Raw genomic sequence first — 16,423 nt, 5'->3', positions numbered from 1 at the left:
TCAGAGCGTTGTTCACTGAGCCACGGCTGACACCTAAATGAAGTGTAATCACTGTTGTATGTAGGCAAACATGGCAGCCAAATTGGGCACAGCAAGATCCCATAAACTCCAATGAGATAAATGAACAATTAATCTGTTTGTTTAGCGATATTCATCGTGGCATTAATATTTGCCAAGACTCTGGGAGAACTCCTCTGCTCTTCTTCGAATAGTGGCCGTGGGATCTTTTACGTCCACCCGTGAGGGCAGACGGGGCCTCGGTTTAATGTCTCACCCGAGGTGTCAGCCTAGATTATTTCAAATTTTGCTAAGCGACCTTGTTCAAGGCGCATAGCACGTTAATTGGGTTTTCCTTCCTCAGTGTTGCCCGAGTGCTTTAATTCCGAACCCTCGGCTACACCAGAATGTGTGAAAGCCCATTCTGCGTTATAAAGATCTCCCAGAATTTGAGGGTTAACCCGGTGTAACAGAGTGTATGTAACACCCCTTCGGCGGGTTGCTAAGAGTCAAGGCTTAGGGATGTCTGGGGTCCTGCTGGAGCTCGCTAGATAGTGGTCGGGGGGGGGGCAGGAACCATGGCTTATTTTCTGCACCAGAACCCAGGGGCTAATTATAGCACCATTAGTGCCCACCGCCACCGCCACCGCTGAGATTAGAAAACGGTGCAAATCCGGGATGGAATCTGGAACCAACCTGGGTCAGTGTGGCTGAGCTGTTCACCGGATAAACTGCCCGAGTTTTATTTATATATTTCCTCTTTCCTCGGCAGGATCTTGGAACTGACGAGAGGTGTATCATTGAAATTCTTGCATCCAGAAACAACAAGCAGATCCATGAGCTGACTAAAGCTTACAAAGAAGGTCGGGTTGATGCACTGACTAATGATGCAGTCTGGTTTTCTCTCTGCCAACTCCCCGCTCCCTGAATCCGTTGAATCATACTAGGGTACAGTTCCATGGATGTAGGACCCCCCCCCCTCCCCCCCTCCAGCAACTTGCCCAAATGGCTATTACTATTAGCCCACCTAGGATGTTACAGCAAGCAGGAGGCCCTTCAGCCCATTGTGTCTTTGGCAGCTCTTGGTTAGAGCAATCCAAAACTAATCACATGAAAATTAACGGGCAGGAAAAGACCAGCTGGTCCATCAAGCCCGCCCCACACACTCATGATGGCCGGAGCTTCGTGACTGGACACTCCCCTCCACCCGGCAGCCACGCAATCTCCTGCGAGAGGCAAATAACCAGGGAGAGAACCCAGCGCCAATAAGGGACAAAAAGTAAGCTGGGAAATTTCTCTCCGACCCCCTCTGGTGATCAAATCCAATCCAGGACATCACATATTCCCCACTGCCCCGCTCTCTTCCGATAACCCAATATCTTTTTTGGAATTACATGGAATCTACAGCACAAAAACAGGCCATTCGGCCCAACAGATCCGTGCTGGTGTTTATGCTCCACACGAGCCTCCTCCCACTTCACTTCATCTCACCCTATCAGCATATCCTTCTATTCCTTTCTCCCTCATGTGTTTATCGAGCTTCCCCTTAAATGCATCTACACTATTCACCTCAACTACTCCTTGTGGTAGCGAGTTCCACATTCTCACCACTCTCTGGGTAAAGAAGTTTCTCCTGAATTCCCTATTGGATTTATTAGTGACTATCTTATATTTATGACCTCTGGTTCTGGTCTCTCCCACAAGTGGAAACATCTTCTCTACATCTACCCTATCGAACCCTTTCATGATCTTAAAGACCTCTATCAGGTCACCTCTCAGTCTTCTATTTTCTAGAGGAAAGAGCTCCAGTCTGTTCAGCCTTTCCTGATAGTTATAACCTCTCAGTTCTGGTATCAACCTTGTGAATCATTGGAGGAGCTATATCCAATTAGTCTCACTTCCCCTGCTCTTTCCGCATAGTGTAAGTAGACACTAAAAATTATACTCTTTGTATAAGCACGACGCTACAGTCCTTTTGGGGCCAAATACCAAGGAAACTCACCAAAGCTTGCCCCCATTATTTGGCATTTTCCATCATTCTCCCAGCCACGGCTTCTATCCAGTTAGTTACCAACAAACAGAGCAGCTGCTTAAAGTACGATTCAGGAAAGCGAAGAATGATTCATGAGTTTACAGTGACTTTTATATTTTACACTCTCAATAATATCAAAGTTGGTTTGAGAAGTACTGACTTGGAATGCGCTGTCTGAAAGGGCGGTGGGAACAAATTCAGTCGTAACTTTCAAAAGGGAATTGGATAAATTCTTGAAGAAGAAAAATTTGCTGGGCTTTGGGGAAAGAGTTTGGCGGGGGATAGTGGGACTAATTGGATAGTTCTTTCAGAGAGCCGGCACAGGCACGATGGGCCGAATGGCCTCCTTCTGTGCTTTATGCTTCTATGATTGTGCTTATATAGCACTCGTCACATCTCTGGGCACCATCTCAAATTTAGGGCTGGTATCAAAGAAATACTTCAAAGAAAAAGTGAGCGACACATGGGATTGTGTAGTGGAGGCAAAATCTTGAGTTATTGAGGGAAGCGGTGAGAAGGTGGGGAGGTGGGATTGGGGGATATGGTGAGACGATGGGGAGATGGGATTGAGGGATATGGTGAGAGGGTGGCTAGGTGGGATTGAAGGATATGGAGAGAAGATGGGGAGATGGGATTGAAGGATATGGAGAGAAGATGGGGAGGTGGGATTGAGGGATATGGAGAGAAGATGGGGAGGTGGGATTGAGGGATATGGAGAGAAGATGGGGAGGTGGGATTGAGGGATATGGGGAGAAGATGGGAAGGTGGGATTGAGGGATATGGAGAGAAGATGGGGAGGTGGGATTCGGGGATATGGTGAGACGATGGGGAGATGGGATTGAGGGATATGGTGAGAGGGTGGCTAGGTGGGATTGAAGGATATGGAGAGAAGATGGGGAGATGGGATTGAAGGATATGGAGAGAAGATGGGGAGGTGGGATTGAGGGATATGGAGAGAAGATGGGGAGGTGGGATTGAGGGATATGGAGAGAAGATGGGGAGGTGGGATTGAGGGATATGGAGAGAAGATGGGGAGGTGGGATTGAGGGATATGGGGAGAAGATGGGGAGGTGGGATTGAGGGATATGGGGAGAAGATGGGGAGGTGGGATTGAGGGATATGGGGAGAAGGTGGGAAGGTGGGATTGAGGGATATGGTGAGAAGATGGGGAGATGGGATTGAGGGATATGGAGAGAAGATGGGGAGGTGGGATTGAGGGATATGGAGAGAAGATGGGGAGGTGGGATTGAGGGATATGGGGAGACGATGGGGAGGTGGGATTGAGGGATATGGAGAGAAGATGGGGAGGTGGGATTGAGGGATATGGAGAGAAGATGGGGAGGTGGGATTGAGGGATATGGGGAGAAGATGGGAAGGTGGGATTGAGGGATATGGGGAGAAGGTGGGAAGGTGAGATTGAGGGATATGGTGAGAAGATGGGGAGGTGGGATTGAGGGATATGGAGAGAAGATGGGAAGGTGGGATTGAGGGATATGGAGAGAAGATGGGATTGATCTATCAAAAAGGGATGAGCTTATTGGATCTAATGGTCTCTTCCTTGTTTCACAGTGTACGAGTCCGACCTGGAAACAGATATCGTTGGTGATACCTCCGGACACTTTAAGAAGATGCTGGTGGTGCTCCTGCAGGTAAATGTTACACCGAGGACCCTGTGTGTAAGAATAAAGTGTTCAAAACATGTTAGTCTAGAAACTGGTTGCCTGTCCAGGAAAACCTGGTCTACACACGGTCCAACCATTGGCCGTTATAGGGACCGCTGCAGGCTGCCACCAAAAAGGGAAGTTTGTTAAAAATTACTTAGCTGAACGTGGAGTCAGGGGGAGCAGGAGTGACCCTCCCAGGTCTATTGCAGAGCCGAAGACCATTACTGGCTCCCACTCAGGACCCTCCCAATCGCCCCCCCCTCCCTCCCGATCACCCTCCTCCCTCCTGACCGCCCCTTCCCCTCCTGATTTCCGATTCGCAAACCCAGCCCAGTGGGGCCGCTGGGTAGATGGGATTGATTAATGACTGTAACAGTGCCCTCCTGGAAATCATCAGCCAGCTCAGCACAGACCAGGCACACCAGGTGGGAAACTTACTGGTTGGCCTTCAAGGTGCACAGACACAGTGTAAACATGCTGGCCATTTTGTGGGGGTGGATTTTTATATGGAAGTATTTTTAGCGTAGAGTGACCGACAATGCTATACTCTGGAATATGTGAAACAAAATTGCATTATGTACAACACAAACAAATTTCTTAATATCTCCTCCACTGTCCACATAAAATATGCGTTAGATCGATTTTTGTTGGGTAAGGGCAGACGCCGGTAAATGGAATTGAAGTACAGATCAGCCATGATCTAATTGAACAGGCTCGAGGGGCTGAATGGCCTCCTCCTGTTCCTATGTAACAGGCTCGAGGGGCTGAATGGCCTCCTCCTGTGTTCCTATGTAACAGGCTCAAGGGGCTGAATGGCCTCCTCCTGTGTTCCTATGTAACAGGCTCGAGGGGCTGAATGGCCTCCTCCTGTGTTCCTATGTAACAGGCTCGAGGGGCTGAATGGCCTCCTCCTGTTCCTATGTAACAGGCTCGAGGGGCTGAATGGCCTCCTCCTGTGTTCCTATGTAACAGGCTCGAGGGGCTGAATGGCCTCCTCCTGTGTTCCTATGTAACAGGCTCAAGGGGCTGAATGGCCTCCTCCTGTGTTCCTATGTAACAGGCTCGAGGGGCTGAATGGCCTCCTCCTGTTCCTATGTAACAGGCTCGAGGGGCTGAATGGCCTCCTCCTGTGTTCCTATGTAACAGGCTCGAGGGGCTGAATGGCCTCCTCCTGTGTTCCTATGTAACAGGCTCGAGGGGCTGAATGGCCTCCTCCTGTTCCTATGTAACAGGCTCGAGGGGCTGAATGGCCTCCTCCTGTTCCTATGTAACAGGCTCGAGGGGCTGAATGGCCTCCTCCTGTTCCTATGTAACAGGCTCGAGGGGCTGAATGGCCTCCTCCTGTGTTCCTATCTTTCTGTGGTGCAAATAGAGTTAAAAAAAAGACCTGAGAAATTAAACTTTGCTTTCTCTCCTCCTTTGGGCCTTTTTCTAGGGAAGCAGGGAAGAGGATGATGTTGTCAGTGAAGAGCTGGTGGCAGAAGATGCAAAGGTAGGTCCACACCATGGGCTTGGACCCCCCACCCGCGCTGAGCTCTGACAAAACACCTCCACCCTGAATGTCATCCCACCTCCCTGACACTGACAGACCCTCCCCACATCCATGGCCTCGCCCCCCCCTCCCTATCTCTGTAACCTCCTCCAGCCTGACAACCCTCCGAGATCTCTGCGCTCCTCCAATTCTTGCCTCTTGCGCATCCCCCCGATTTTCATCGCCCCACCGTTGGCGGCCGTGCCTCCAGCTGCCTGGGCCCCAAGCTCCGGAATTCCCTCCCTAAACCTCTCCGCCTCTCTCTCCTCCTTTAAGAAGCTCCTTAAAACCTACCCCTTCGACCAAACTTTTGGTCACCTGTCCTAATATCTCCCTATGAGGCTCGGTGTCAAATTCTGTTTGATAATCGCTCCTGTGAAGTGCCTTGGGACGTTTGACCACGTTAAAAGGGCTATATAAATGCAATTTGTTTTTGTTGTGCAGTCAAGAAAGCGGAGGTTGTATCTAAGGTCAGAAGTTACTAAAGTCAGTCTTCAGGCCTGAGAATGGACTTGCATTTATATAGCGCCTTTCACCAGCTCAGGACGTCCCAAAGCGCTTTCCAGCCAATGAATTGCTTTTGAAGTGTAGTCACTGCTGTAATGTAGGAAACGGGGCAACCAATTTTGCGCACAGCAAGATCCCACAAACAGCAATGAGATCATGACCAAATCATCTGTTTTAGTGTTGTTGGTTGAGGGATAAATATTGGCCCTGGACACCGGGGGGGGAGAACTCCCCTGCTCTTCTTCCAATGGGATCTTTAACATTCACCTGAACAGGCAGACAGGGCATCGGTTTAACATCTCATCTAAAAGGGTTAAATGATGAGGACAGGTTGCATTAACTTGGCGCGTGTTTCCCTCGAGCATAGAAGGTTGAGGAGTGATCTGATTGAGGTGTTTAAAATGTTGATAGGATTTGATAGTGTAGATAGAGAGAAACTATTTCCTCTGGTGGGGGGAGTCCAGAACAAGGGGGAATAATCTTAAAATTAGAGCTGGGCCGTTCAGGAATGAAATCAGGAAGCACTTCTTCACACAAAGGGGAGTGGAAATCTGGGATTCTCTTCCCCGAAAGGCTGTGGATGCTGGGGATCAGTTGGAGCTTTCAAGACTGAGATCGATAGAGTTTTGTTGGGTGAGGGTATCGAGGGATATGGAGCAAAGGCGGGTAAATGGAGTTGGGGTACAGATCAGCCATGATCTAATTGAATGGCGGAGCAGGCCCGAGGGGCTGAATGGCCTCCTCCTGTTCCTAATGTTTCCCGTCTTTAATTTCCGCAGGAGCTATATGAAGCTGGAGAGCTGCAGTGGGGCACACAAGAGAGCTCGTTTATTACTATCCTGGGCACCCGAAGCTTCTGCCATCTTCAGTTAGGTACAGTGACTAAAGGAGCATTGTGATAAGCACGCCATTTAACAGCCTCTCACTCCACCGGAGTCTCAGTGTGTAAAACGATTAATTCTCATTAACGCCTTGCGCATGGTGTGGTTTATTGATCTGCGGACTCTGGTCCACTGCCACAAATATCTCCACGTTTGAGGCACATTCTTACTTTCAACCTTGGAATTTTCCACTAAGTCTGCCACAGACAAAATCGCCCTCTAATGGTTCAGTCAGTCAGTGCACCAGGTCTAAATTTGACATTCAAATTGCCACTGTATCCACATGTCTATGCATGTGTGTGTGCACATGTATGCGTGAACGTGTGTGCTCACATGTGTAAGTGCATGCGTGTGAGTCTACGCGTGTGTGCACATCCACGTGCTTGTGTGCACGCAAGTGCATAAGTACACATTGTGTGTGCGCGCGCAATTGCGTAAGTACACATTGTGTATGTGCGTGCAAGTGCGTAAGTACACATTGTGTGTGTGCGTGCAAGTGCGTAAGTACACATTGTGTGTGTGCGTGCGAGTGCGTAAGTACACATTGTGTGTGTGCGTGCGAGTGCCTAAGTACACATTGTGTGTGTGCGTGCAAGTGCGTAAGTACACATTGTGTGTGTGTGTGCAAGTGCGTAAGTACACATTGTGTGTGTGTGTGCAAGTGCAGAAGTACACATTGTGTATGTGCGTGCAAGTGCAGAAGTACACATTGTGTATGTGCGTGCAAGTGCAGAAGTATACATTGTGTGTGTGTGCAAACGCATGAGTGCACATTCTGTTCCAGCGTGCAAGTGGACGAGTAGACATTGCGCTGCCTGCTTGCTGCCTGCGCGCTGTCTGCGCGCTGCCTGCTTGCTGCCTGCGCGCTGCCTGCGTGCTGCCTGCGCGCGTGCTTTAATGACTGTTGCTGACCTCTCTGATTGGAATGTTTCTCAGTGTTTGACGAATATCGGAATATCGCTGGAAAGGAAATTGAAGAGAGCCTGAGGAGTGAACTGTCGGGGGACTTTGAGAAGCTGATGCTGGCCGTGGGTGAGATTAAACATTCTTGCCGACTCTTGGATCGACACAGGAATTAAAAATAAGGGCGGGGCTGGGCTGAAATCTCGAGCCATGACTTGAATTCCTTTTAGACGCACCGACAACTTCACTGAGCGTTGGAGTTTCCTTCCCATTGGTGAACCAGTTGGGATTTTTTTAACGACAATCCGTCACAAAACAGCTTTTTACTTCCAGATGTTTCTTTTTTAAAACTGAATTCAGATTCTCCAACTGTCCTGGTGGGATGGTGAACTCGTGTTCTGCTCAATTATGAATCCAGTAACGTAACCACCACACTCCCGCACCCCCTAACACGGGAGGTACCCAGCCCCGCTTAGCTTTTGATGGATGTAAAAAGGGACGTGTTCCTGGTGTGATTGGGTCTCACTCCAAACGATTCCCTCACCTGCCCAGATTATAGAATCATAAAATCATAGAAGTTTACAACATGGAAACAGGCCCTTCGGCCCAACATGTCCATGTCGCCCAGTTTATACCACTAAGCTAGTCCCAATTGCCTGCACTTGGCCCATATCCCTCTATACCCATCTTACCCATGTAACTGTCCAAATACTTTTTAAAAGACAAAATTGTACCCGCCTCTACTACTGCCTCTGGCAGCTCGTTCCAGATACTCACCACCCTTTGAGTGAAAAAATTGCCCCTCTGGACCCTTTTGTATCTCTCCCCTCTCACCTTAAATCTATGCCCCCTCGTTATAGACTCCCCTACCTTTGGGAAAAGATTTTGACTATCTACCTTATCTATGCCCCTCATTATTTTATAGACTTCTATAAGATCACCCCGAAACCTCCTACTCTCCAGGGAAAAAAGTCTCAGTCTATCCAGCCTCTCCCTATAAGTCAAACCATCAAGTCCCAGTAGCATCCTAGTAAATCTTTTCTGCACTCTTTCTAGTTTAATAATATCCTTTCTATAATAGGGTGACCAGAACTGCACACAGTATTCCAAGTGTGGCCTTACTAATGTCTTGTACAACTTCAACAAGACATCCCAACTCCTGTATTCAATGTTCTGATCAATGAAACCAAGCATGCTGAATGCCTTCTTCACCACCCTATCCACCTGTGACTCCACTTTCAAGGAGCTATGAACCTGTACTCCTAGATCTCTTTGTTCTATAACTCTCCCCAACGCCCTACCATTAACGGAGTAGGTCCCGGCCCGATTCGATCTACCAAAATGCATCACCTCACATTTATCTAAATTAAACTCCATCTGCCATTCATCGGCCCACTGGCCCAATTTATCAAGATCCCGTTGCAATCCTAGATAACCTTCTTCACTGTCCACAATGCCACCAATCTTGGTGTCATCTGCAAACTTACTAACCATGCCTCCTAAATTCTCATCCAAATCATTAATATAAATAACAAATAACAGCGGACCCAGCACCGATCCCTGAGGCACACCGCTGGTCACAGGCCTCCAGTTTGAAAAACAACCCTCTACAACCGCCCTCTGTCTTCTGTCGTCAATCCAATTTTATATCCAATTGGCTACCTCACCTTGGATCCCGTGAGATTTAACCTTATGTAACAACCTACCATGCGGTACCTTGTCAAAGGCTTTGCTAAAGTCCATGTAGACCACGTCTACTGCACAGCCCTCATCTATCTTCTTGGTTACCCCTTCAAAAAACTCAATCAAATTCGTGAGATATGATTTTCCTCTCACAAAACCATGCTGACTGTTCCTAATCAGTCCCTGCCTCTCCAAATGCCTGTAGATCCTGTCTCTCAGAATACCCTCCAACAACTTACCCACTACAGGTGTCAGGCTCACCGGTCTGTAGTTCCCAGGCTTTTCCCTGCCGCCCTTCTTAAACAAAGGCACAACATTTGCTACCCTCCAATCTTCAGGCACCTCACCTGTAGCGGTGGATGATTCAAATATCTCTGCTAGGGGACCCGCAATTTCCTCCCTAACCTCCCGTAACGTCCTGGGACACATTTCATCAGGCCCCGGAGATTTATCTACCTTATGGATTCTTCGTGTCAGTTTGATCTGTTTCTGTATTTTTGCATCTAATGCTAGCACTGAACCGTGACTGCTGTTGCCTTAACTTTGCCTCTTTCCTTTAATCCCGCAGTCAGGTGTGTAAGAGACACCCAAGAATACTTTGCTAGCAGGCTATTCAAGGCAATGAAGGTAAAGGAACCAAAGGATTTGTGGTTATGTAATGCCTCAGGGAGTCCCAATGCACTCTGCTCCCCGCGGAATTATCTTTTGTAGTGCAGGCACCGCTGTTATGGCGGCAAGTACGGCAGAGGTTTTGTGCACAGCAAGATCCCACAATCCCGGCAATGAAAGAAAGGACTTGCATTTCTATCGCGCCTTTCACCACCTCAGGACGTCCCGCAGCGCTTTACAGCCAATGAAGTGCTTTTTGAAGCGTAGCCACTGTTGTAATGTAGGAAACGCGGCAGCCAATTTGCGCACAGCAAGATCCCACAAACAGCGATGCGATAAATGACCGGATAATCTGTTTTTTTTTTAGTGATGTTGGTTGAGGGATAAATATTGGCCCCAGGACACCGGGGAGAACTCTGCTGCTCTTCTTCAAAATAGCGGCCGTGGGATCTTTCATATTCACCTGAGGGGGCAAACAGGGCCTCAGTTTGACATTTCATATGAGAGGCAGCACCTCCGACAGTGCGGCACTCCCTCAGTAGTGCGAGCCTGGATTTTGTGCTCTGGATAGGGACTCGCACCCATGACCTTTTGACTCAGAGCCACAACTGACACCTGGAATGGCGACTGGGATCGCCTGTCAGTCGATGAGCTTTCCTTGTATTGTGTCCAGTGAGAGGTATTCATGGCGTATACACAAGACTGGTGAAGACTCCATGCAGCAAATATTTTGAGCAGTGAACTGTAGCTGAGGTCTGTCTGTCTGTCTGTCTCTCCTCGTGTGCAGGGTATGGGCACAAGAGACAACACTCTGATCCGAATCATGATTTCCCGCAGTGAGATCGACATGTTGGACATCAGGGAAGAGTTTAGGAAGAAGTACGAGAAATCACTGCACAATATGATCCGGGTGAGTGTCACCGTCACGCCCAGTCGGAACCGCAGGCCGCGCTCGTTCAACCCTCAGGCGGGCGGCAGGTCCGGGGAACTTCCAGCCAACCTCGGCCAGCCAAAAAAAAAACGTTCTCATTGTAGGCACTGTGATGGTTTGGGTGCAGTGCCCCTGGGCTAGAGAGAGGGGGGACAGTCATCCAGGGCTCCCCCTCCGCTTCGCTCTCCAGTGACTCCACGCTGAACTAAGTGTGTGTGTTTGTGTGTATTTGTATGTGTGTTTGTGTGTATGTCTGTGTGTGTGTGTGACTGTGTGTGTATGTCTGTGTGTGTGTATGTCTGTGTGTGTGTCTGTGTGTGTGTGTGTGTGTCTGTGTCTGTGTGTGTGTGTGTCTGTGTGTATGTGTCTGTGTGTGTGTATGTCTGTGTGTGTGTACGTGTGTGTGTGTGTCTGTGTCTGTGTGTATGTCTGTGTGTGTGTCTGTCTGTGTGTGTGTCTGTCTGTGTGTGTGTGTGTCTGTGTGTGTCTGTCTGTGTGTGTGTGTGTCTGTGTGTGTATGTCTGTGTGTGTGTCTGTCTGTGTGTGTATGTCTGTGTGTGTGTGTCTGTGTGTGTGTCTGTGTGTGTGTGTCTGTGTGTGTCTGTGTGTGTGTGTCTGTGTGTGTGTCTGTCTGTGTGTGTGTCTGTCTGTGTGTGTATGTCTGTGTGTGTGTGTCTGTGTGTGTGTCTGTCTGTGTGTGTGTCTGTCTGTGTGTGTGTCTGTGTGTGTGTGTGTGTGTGTGTGTGTCTGTGTGTGTGTCTGTGTGTGTGTGTGTGTGTGTGTGTCTGTGTGTGTGTCTGTGTGTGTGTCTGTGTGTGTGTCTGTGTGTGTGTGTGTGTGTGTGTGTGTCTGTGTGTGTGTCTGTGTGTGTGTGTGTGTGTGTGTGTGTCTGTGTGTCTGTGTGTGTGTCTGTGTGTGTGTGTGTGTGTGTGTGTGTGTCTGTGTGTCTGTGTGTGTGTGTTGGGTGAGGACAGGGTTGGTCTTGAATGTAGTGCCTCCCCCTCCCCCGCCCTTTCCATGGGTCAAACACCTGTTGCTCATTGTTATGGGAAACGGTCACTTGGTTGAATTACCCGTGAGCCATGGACGTGTACCCCAGCGCTACTGGGTGGGGGCAGCCTCATCAGCCGCGCCACCGACAGGAAGCCCCCACCCACTCCCCCCCTCTCCCTGTTGGCAGGGAGTCAAGTCCGCCAGGAACTCGGGCACGGGCCAAAGAACAGTCAGAAAGCGGCAGGCGGCGCATGCCCACGCTCCCGATTGGCGTAGCTGATGAGCGACGGACTCCTAAAATCACCCCTTCCCCCTCCCCAGGAACGCGAGGCGGGGAGGAATCGGAGGGTGGGCAAGAACGCAATGGTTACCTCATCGCTTCCGGGGACCACCACCCTGAGGTGGGAGGGGGCTGTGAATTCCGACGGACCAGAAGAGCGTCAATGTATTTTTTTTCCGCTGTATCGACGCGGCGTCTTGTATCACCGCCGTCCTCTTGCTTCCCTTTTCAGAGCGACACGTCCGGCGATTACAAGCGTGCTCTGCTGCGGCTCTGCGGGGGCGACGACGAGTGAGTCTCTCCACCTTTCCCAATTCCTCGTCGTGTAATTAATAAGAGTTGGCGCCGTGCGGCTCGCAGTCGCCGGGGAATTCGCGGTCCCGCCGATACTGCCGCCATTTGCAATCCGTTCAACGCCGCGGATTATAAGTGGGGTTGGAAGGCGGGGCGGGGGGGGTGGTGGGGGGAGGAAGACACATGGCCGGAGCTGGGAATGTACGGCAGGTCGGTGATTGCCTGAGGGGGAAGAGACGGATTGAAGGATTTGATAGGGTGGATAAAGAGAAGCAATTTCCACTGGTGGGGGGAGTCCAGAACAAGGGGGCATAACCTTAAAATTAGAGCCAGGCCGTTCAGGGGTGATGTCAGGAAGCACTTCTTCACACAAAGGGGAGTGGAAATCTGGAACTCTCTCCCCCCAAAAGGCTGTGGATGCTGGGGGTCAATTGGAGCTTTGAAGACTGAGATCGATAGAGTTTTGCTGGGTGAGGGTATCGAGAGATATGGAACCAAGGCAGGTAAATGGAGTTGAGGTTCAGATCAGCCATGATCTCGTTGAATGGCGGAACAGGCTCGAGGGGCTGAATGGCCTCCTCCTGTTCCTATCCTCCCAGGGAGATGGCAAAGTTTGATGGGCACGTTCTGTAGATTGAATCAGATGACTTTGTCCTTCAATACTAAATCCTTCTCTGGATTTCTGCTACTTTCTACACTGTATCGCTGGGTTGTCCTAAGTTGTGTTCTATCGGAGGTTGGTCTTTGCATTGGAGCCTCTGTCATCAACGACAACTTGCATTCTCACAGCTCCTCTAACATAGTAAAACGTCCCAAGGCGCTTCACAGGAGCGATTATCAAACAAAATTTGACACCGAGCCACATAAGGAGATATTAGGAGAAATGGCCAAAAGCTTGGTCAAAGAGGTAGGTTTTAAGGAGTGTCTTAAGAGAGGAGAGAGAGGTGGAGAGGTTTAGGGAGGGAATTCCAGAGCTTAGGGCCAAGGTGGCTGAAGGCACAGCAGCCAATGGTGGAATGATTAAAATCGGGGGATGCGCAAGAGGCCAGAATTGGAGGAGCGCAGAGATCTCGGAGGGTTGTAGGGCTGGAAGAGGTTACAGAGATAGGGAGGGGCGAGGCCATGGAGGGACTCGAAAACAAGGATGACAATTTTAAAATCGAGGCGTTCCTGGACCGGGTGTCAATGTAGGTCAGCGAGCACAGGGGGTGATGGGTGAACGGGACTTGGTGCGAGTTTGGATACGGGGCAGCAGAGCTTTGGATGAGTTCAAGTTTATGGAGGGTGTGAGATGGGAGGCCGGCCAGGAGAGCATTGGAATAGTCCAGTCTGGAGGTAACAAAGGCACGGATGAGGGTTTCAGCAGCAGATGAGCTGAGGCAGGGGCGGAGACGGGAGATGTTATGGAGATGGTAGTTGGCGGTCTTGGTGATGGAGCGGATATGTGGTTGGAAGTTCATCTCAGGGTCAAAGAGGACGCCAAGGTTGAGAATGGTCTGATTCAGCCTCAGACAGTGGCCAGGGAGAGGGATGGAGTCGATGGCTAGGGAATGGAGTTTGTGGCCGGGACCAAAGACAATGGCTTCGGTCTTCCCAATATTTATTTGGAGGAAATCTTAGTTCATGTCAGACAAGCAATATGACAAATGAGAGACAGAGGAGGGGTCGAGGGAGGTGGTGGTGAGGTAGAGCTGGATGCCGTCAGTGTACATGTGGAATCTGACACGTTTTCGGTGATGTCGCCGGGGGGCAGCATGTAGATGAGCAATAGGAGGGGGCGAAGGATAGATCCTTGGGGGACTCCAGAGGTAACGGTACGGGAGCGGGAAGAGAAGCCATTGCAGGCGATTCTCTGGCTACGACTGGATAGATAAGAATGGAACCAGGCGAGCGCAGTCCCACCCAGCTGGAGAACGGAGACGAGGCGTTGGGGGAGGACGGTGTGATCAACCGTGTCAAAGGCTGCAGACAGGTGGAGAAGGATGAGGACGGATAGTTTACCACGGTCACAGTCACATAGGACGTCATTTGTGACTTTGATAAGGGCCGTTTCAGTACTGTGGCGGGGCAGAAACCTGATTGGAGGGATTCAAACACAGAGTTGTGGGAAAGATGGGCACGGATTTGGGAGGTGACAACACGTTCAAGGACTTTGGAGAGGAAAGGGAGGTTGGGGATGGGGCGGGAGTTTGCAAGGACAGAGGGGTTTTTTGAGGAGGGGGGGTGATGAGGGCAGACTTTAAGGAGAGGGAACCGTTAACAATATCAGCTAACATGGGGGCCAGGAAGGGAAGTTGGGTGGTCAGCAGTTTGGGGGGAATAGGGTCGACGGAGTAGGAGGTGGGTCTCATGGTCAAGATGAGCTCGGAGAGGGCATGAGGGGAGAAACTAGAGAAAGATGCAAGTTCAGGGCTAGGGCAGGGGGGATCCGTAGGGGAAGTTTGGCTCGGTGGGCTAGAGGAAGGGAGGGCAGCGACAGAGGCAGTTGGACAGATGGTCTCAATCTTAGTGACAAAGAAGCCCATGAGCTCCTCGCACTTTTTGAAGGCGAGGGTGGAGGGAGCAGGGGAGAGGGGTTTAAGAAGACGGTTTGTAGTGGAGAAGAGAAGCCGGGGGTTATCTTTGCATTCCAGGATGATCCTGGAATAGTGAGTAGTTTTGGCAGAGGAGAGCAGGACCCGATGGTGCCTTATGTGGTCCAGCCAGATCTGGCGATGAATGGCTAAACCAGTTGGCCGCCATAAACGTTTAAGTCTCCATCTCTTGGACTTAAGGGAGTGGAGATTGGGGCCGTAGCAAGGGGAGCGACCAGAGTGAGAGAGAGTAACGGTTTTAATGGGGACAAGGAAATCAAAGATGGAGGCCCTTTTTATCTGCTACAACGAAGGGGACCTCCATTCACCTCACCCCAGTGTGTAATGGGAAGTGGTGGATAACGGAGAGACCCCACATTTTGGATTTGGACACATAGTTCAGCAGTACCCTTGACCCGGGAATCAAGAACCTGGGTTGGGTTGGTCATTCGGGAGGTGGTTGGCGTTGAGAGTGTTGCAATGAGGCAACGTCTTACTTGAGGCTTTGCCTGATGTTATTTATATGGACTTCCAGAAGGCATTTGATAAGGTCCCACATAAGAGACTGTTAGCTAAGGTAGAAGCCCATGGAATCGAGGGAAAAGTACGGACTTGGTTAGGAAGTTGGCTGAGCAAAAGGCGACAGAGAGTAGGGATAATGGGTAAGTCCTCACATTGGCAGGATGTGACTAGTGGAGTCCCGCTGGGATCTGTCTTGGGGCCTCAATTATTCACAATATTTATTAACGACTTAGATGAAGGCATAGAAAGTCTCAGATCTAAGTTTGCCGATGACACAAAGATTGGTGGCATTGTAAGCAGTGTAGATGAAAACGTAAAATTACAAAGCGATATTGATAGATTAGGTGAATGGGCAAAACTGTGGCAAATGGAATTCAATGTAGACAAACGTGAGGTCATCCACTTTGGATCAAAAAAGGATAGAACAGGGTACTTTCTAAATGGTAAAAAGTTAAGAACAGTGGATGTCCAAAGGGACTTAGGGGTTCAGGTACATAGATCATTGAAGTGTCATGAACAGGTGCAGAACATAATCAAGAAGGCAAATGGAATGCTGGCCTTTATATCTAGAGGACTAGAGTACAAGGGGGCAGAAGTTATGCTGCAGCTATACAAAACCCTGGTTAGACCGCACCTGGAGTACTGTGAGCAGTTCTGGGCACTGCACCTTCGGAAGGACATATTGGCCTTGGAGGGAGTGCAGCGTAGGTTTACTAGAATGATACCCGGACTTCAAGAGTTAAGTTACGAGGAGAGATTACACAAATTGGGGTTGTATTCTCTAGAGTTTAGAAGGTTAAGGGGTGATCTGATCGAAGTTTATAAGATATTAAGGGGAACGGATAGGGTGGATAGAGAGAAACTATTTCCGCTGGTTGGGGATTTTAGGAGTTGGGGGCACAGTCTAAAAATTAGAGCCAGACCTTTCAGGAGTGAGATTAGAAAACATTTCTACACACAAAGGGTGGTAGAAGTTTGGAACTCTCTTCCGCAAACGGCAATTGATGCTAGCTCAATTGCTAA

General features: G+C 49.6%; 1 protein-coding gene across 1 annotated transcript in view; it reads left to right on the top strand.

Annotated features, from left to right (window-relative positions):
• The window catches only part of anxa6 (annexin A6), a 109,815-nt gene that overhangs the window by 34,590 nt on the left and 58,802 nt on the right, over nt 1–16,423 (top strand). The window contains exons 6-13 of the mRNA XM_067995994.1: nt 770–860; nt 3,599–3,678; nt 5,129–5,185; nt 6,511–6,604; nt 7,549–7,644; nt 9,767–9,825; nt 10,595–10,717; nt 12,244–12,302. Of these exons, the coding sequence (XP_067852095.1) occupies nt 770–860; nt 3,599–3,678; nt 5,129–5,185; nt 6,511–6,604; nt 7,549–7,644; nt 9,767–9,825; nt 10,595–10,717; nt 12,244–12,302 (659 nt within the window). The remainder of the gene's footprint in view (nt 1–769; nt 861–3,598; nt 3,679–5,128; nt 5,186–6,510; nt 6,605–7,548; nt 7,645–9,766; nt 9,826–10,594; nt 10,718–12,243; nt 12,303–16,423) is intronic.

The sequence above is a fragment of the Heptranchias perlo genome, chromosome 14 (assembly GCF_035084215.1).
Source record: "Heptranchias perlo isolate sHepPer1 chromosome 14, sHepPer1.hap1, whole genome shotgun sequence".
NCBI classification, from domain to species: domain Eukaryota; kingdom Metazoa; phylum Chordata; class Chondrichthyes; order Hexanchiformes; family Hexanchidae; genus Heptranchias; species Heptranchias perlo.
The sequence above is the reverse complement of the archived record's forward strand: the minus strand, read 5'-3'. Positions and strand labels throughout refer to the sequence as shown.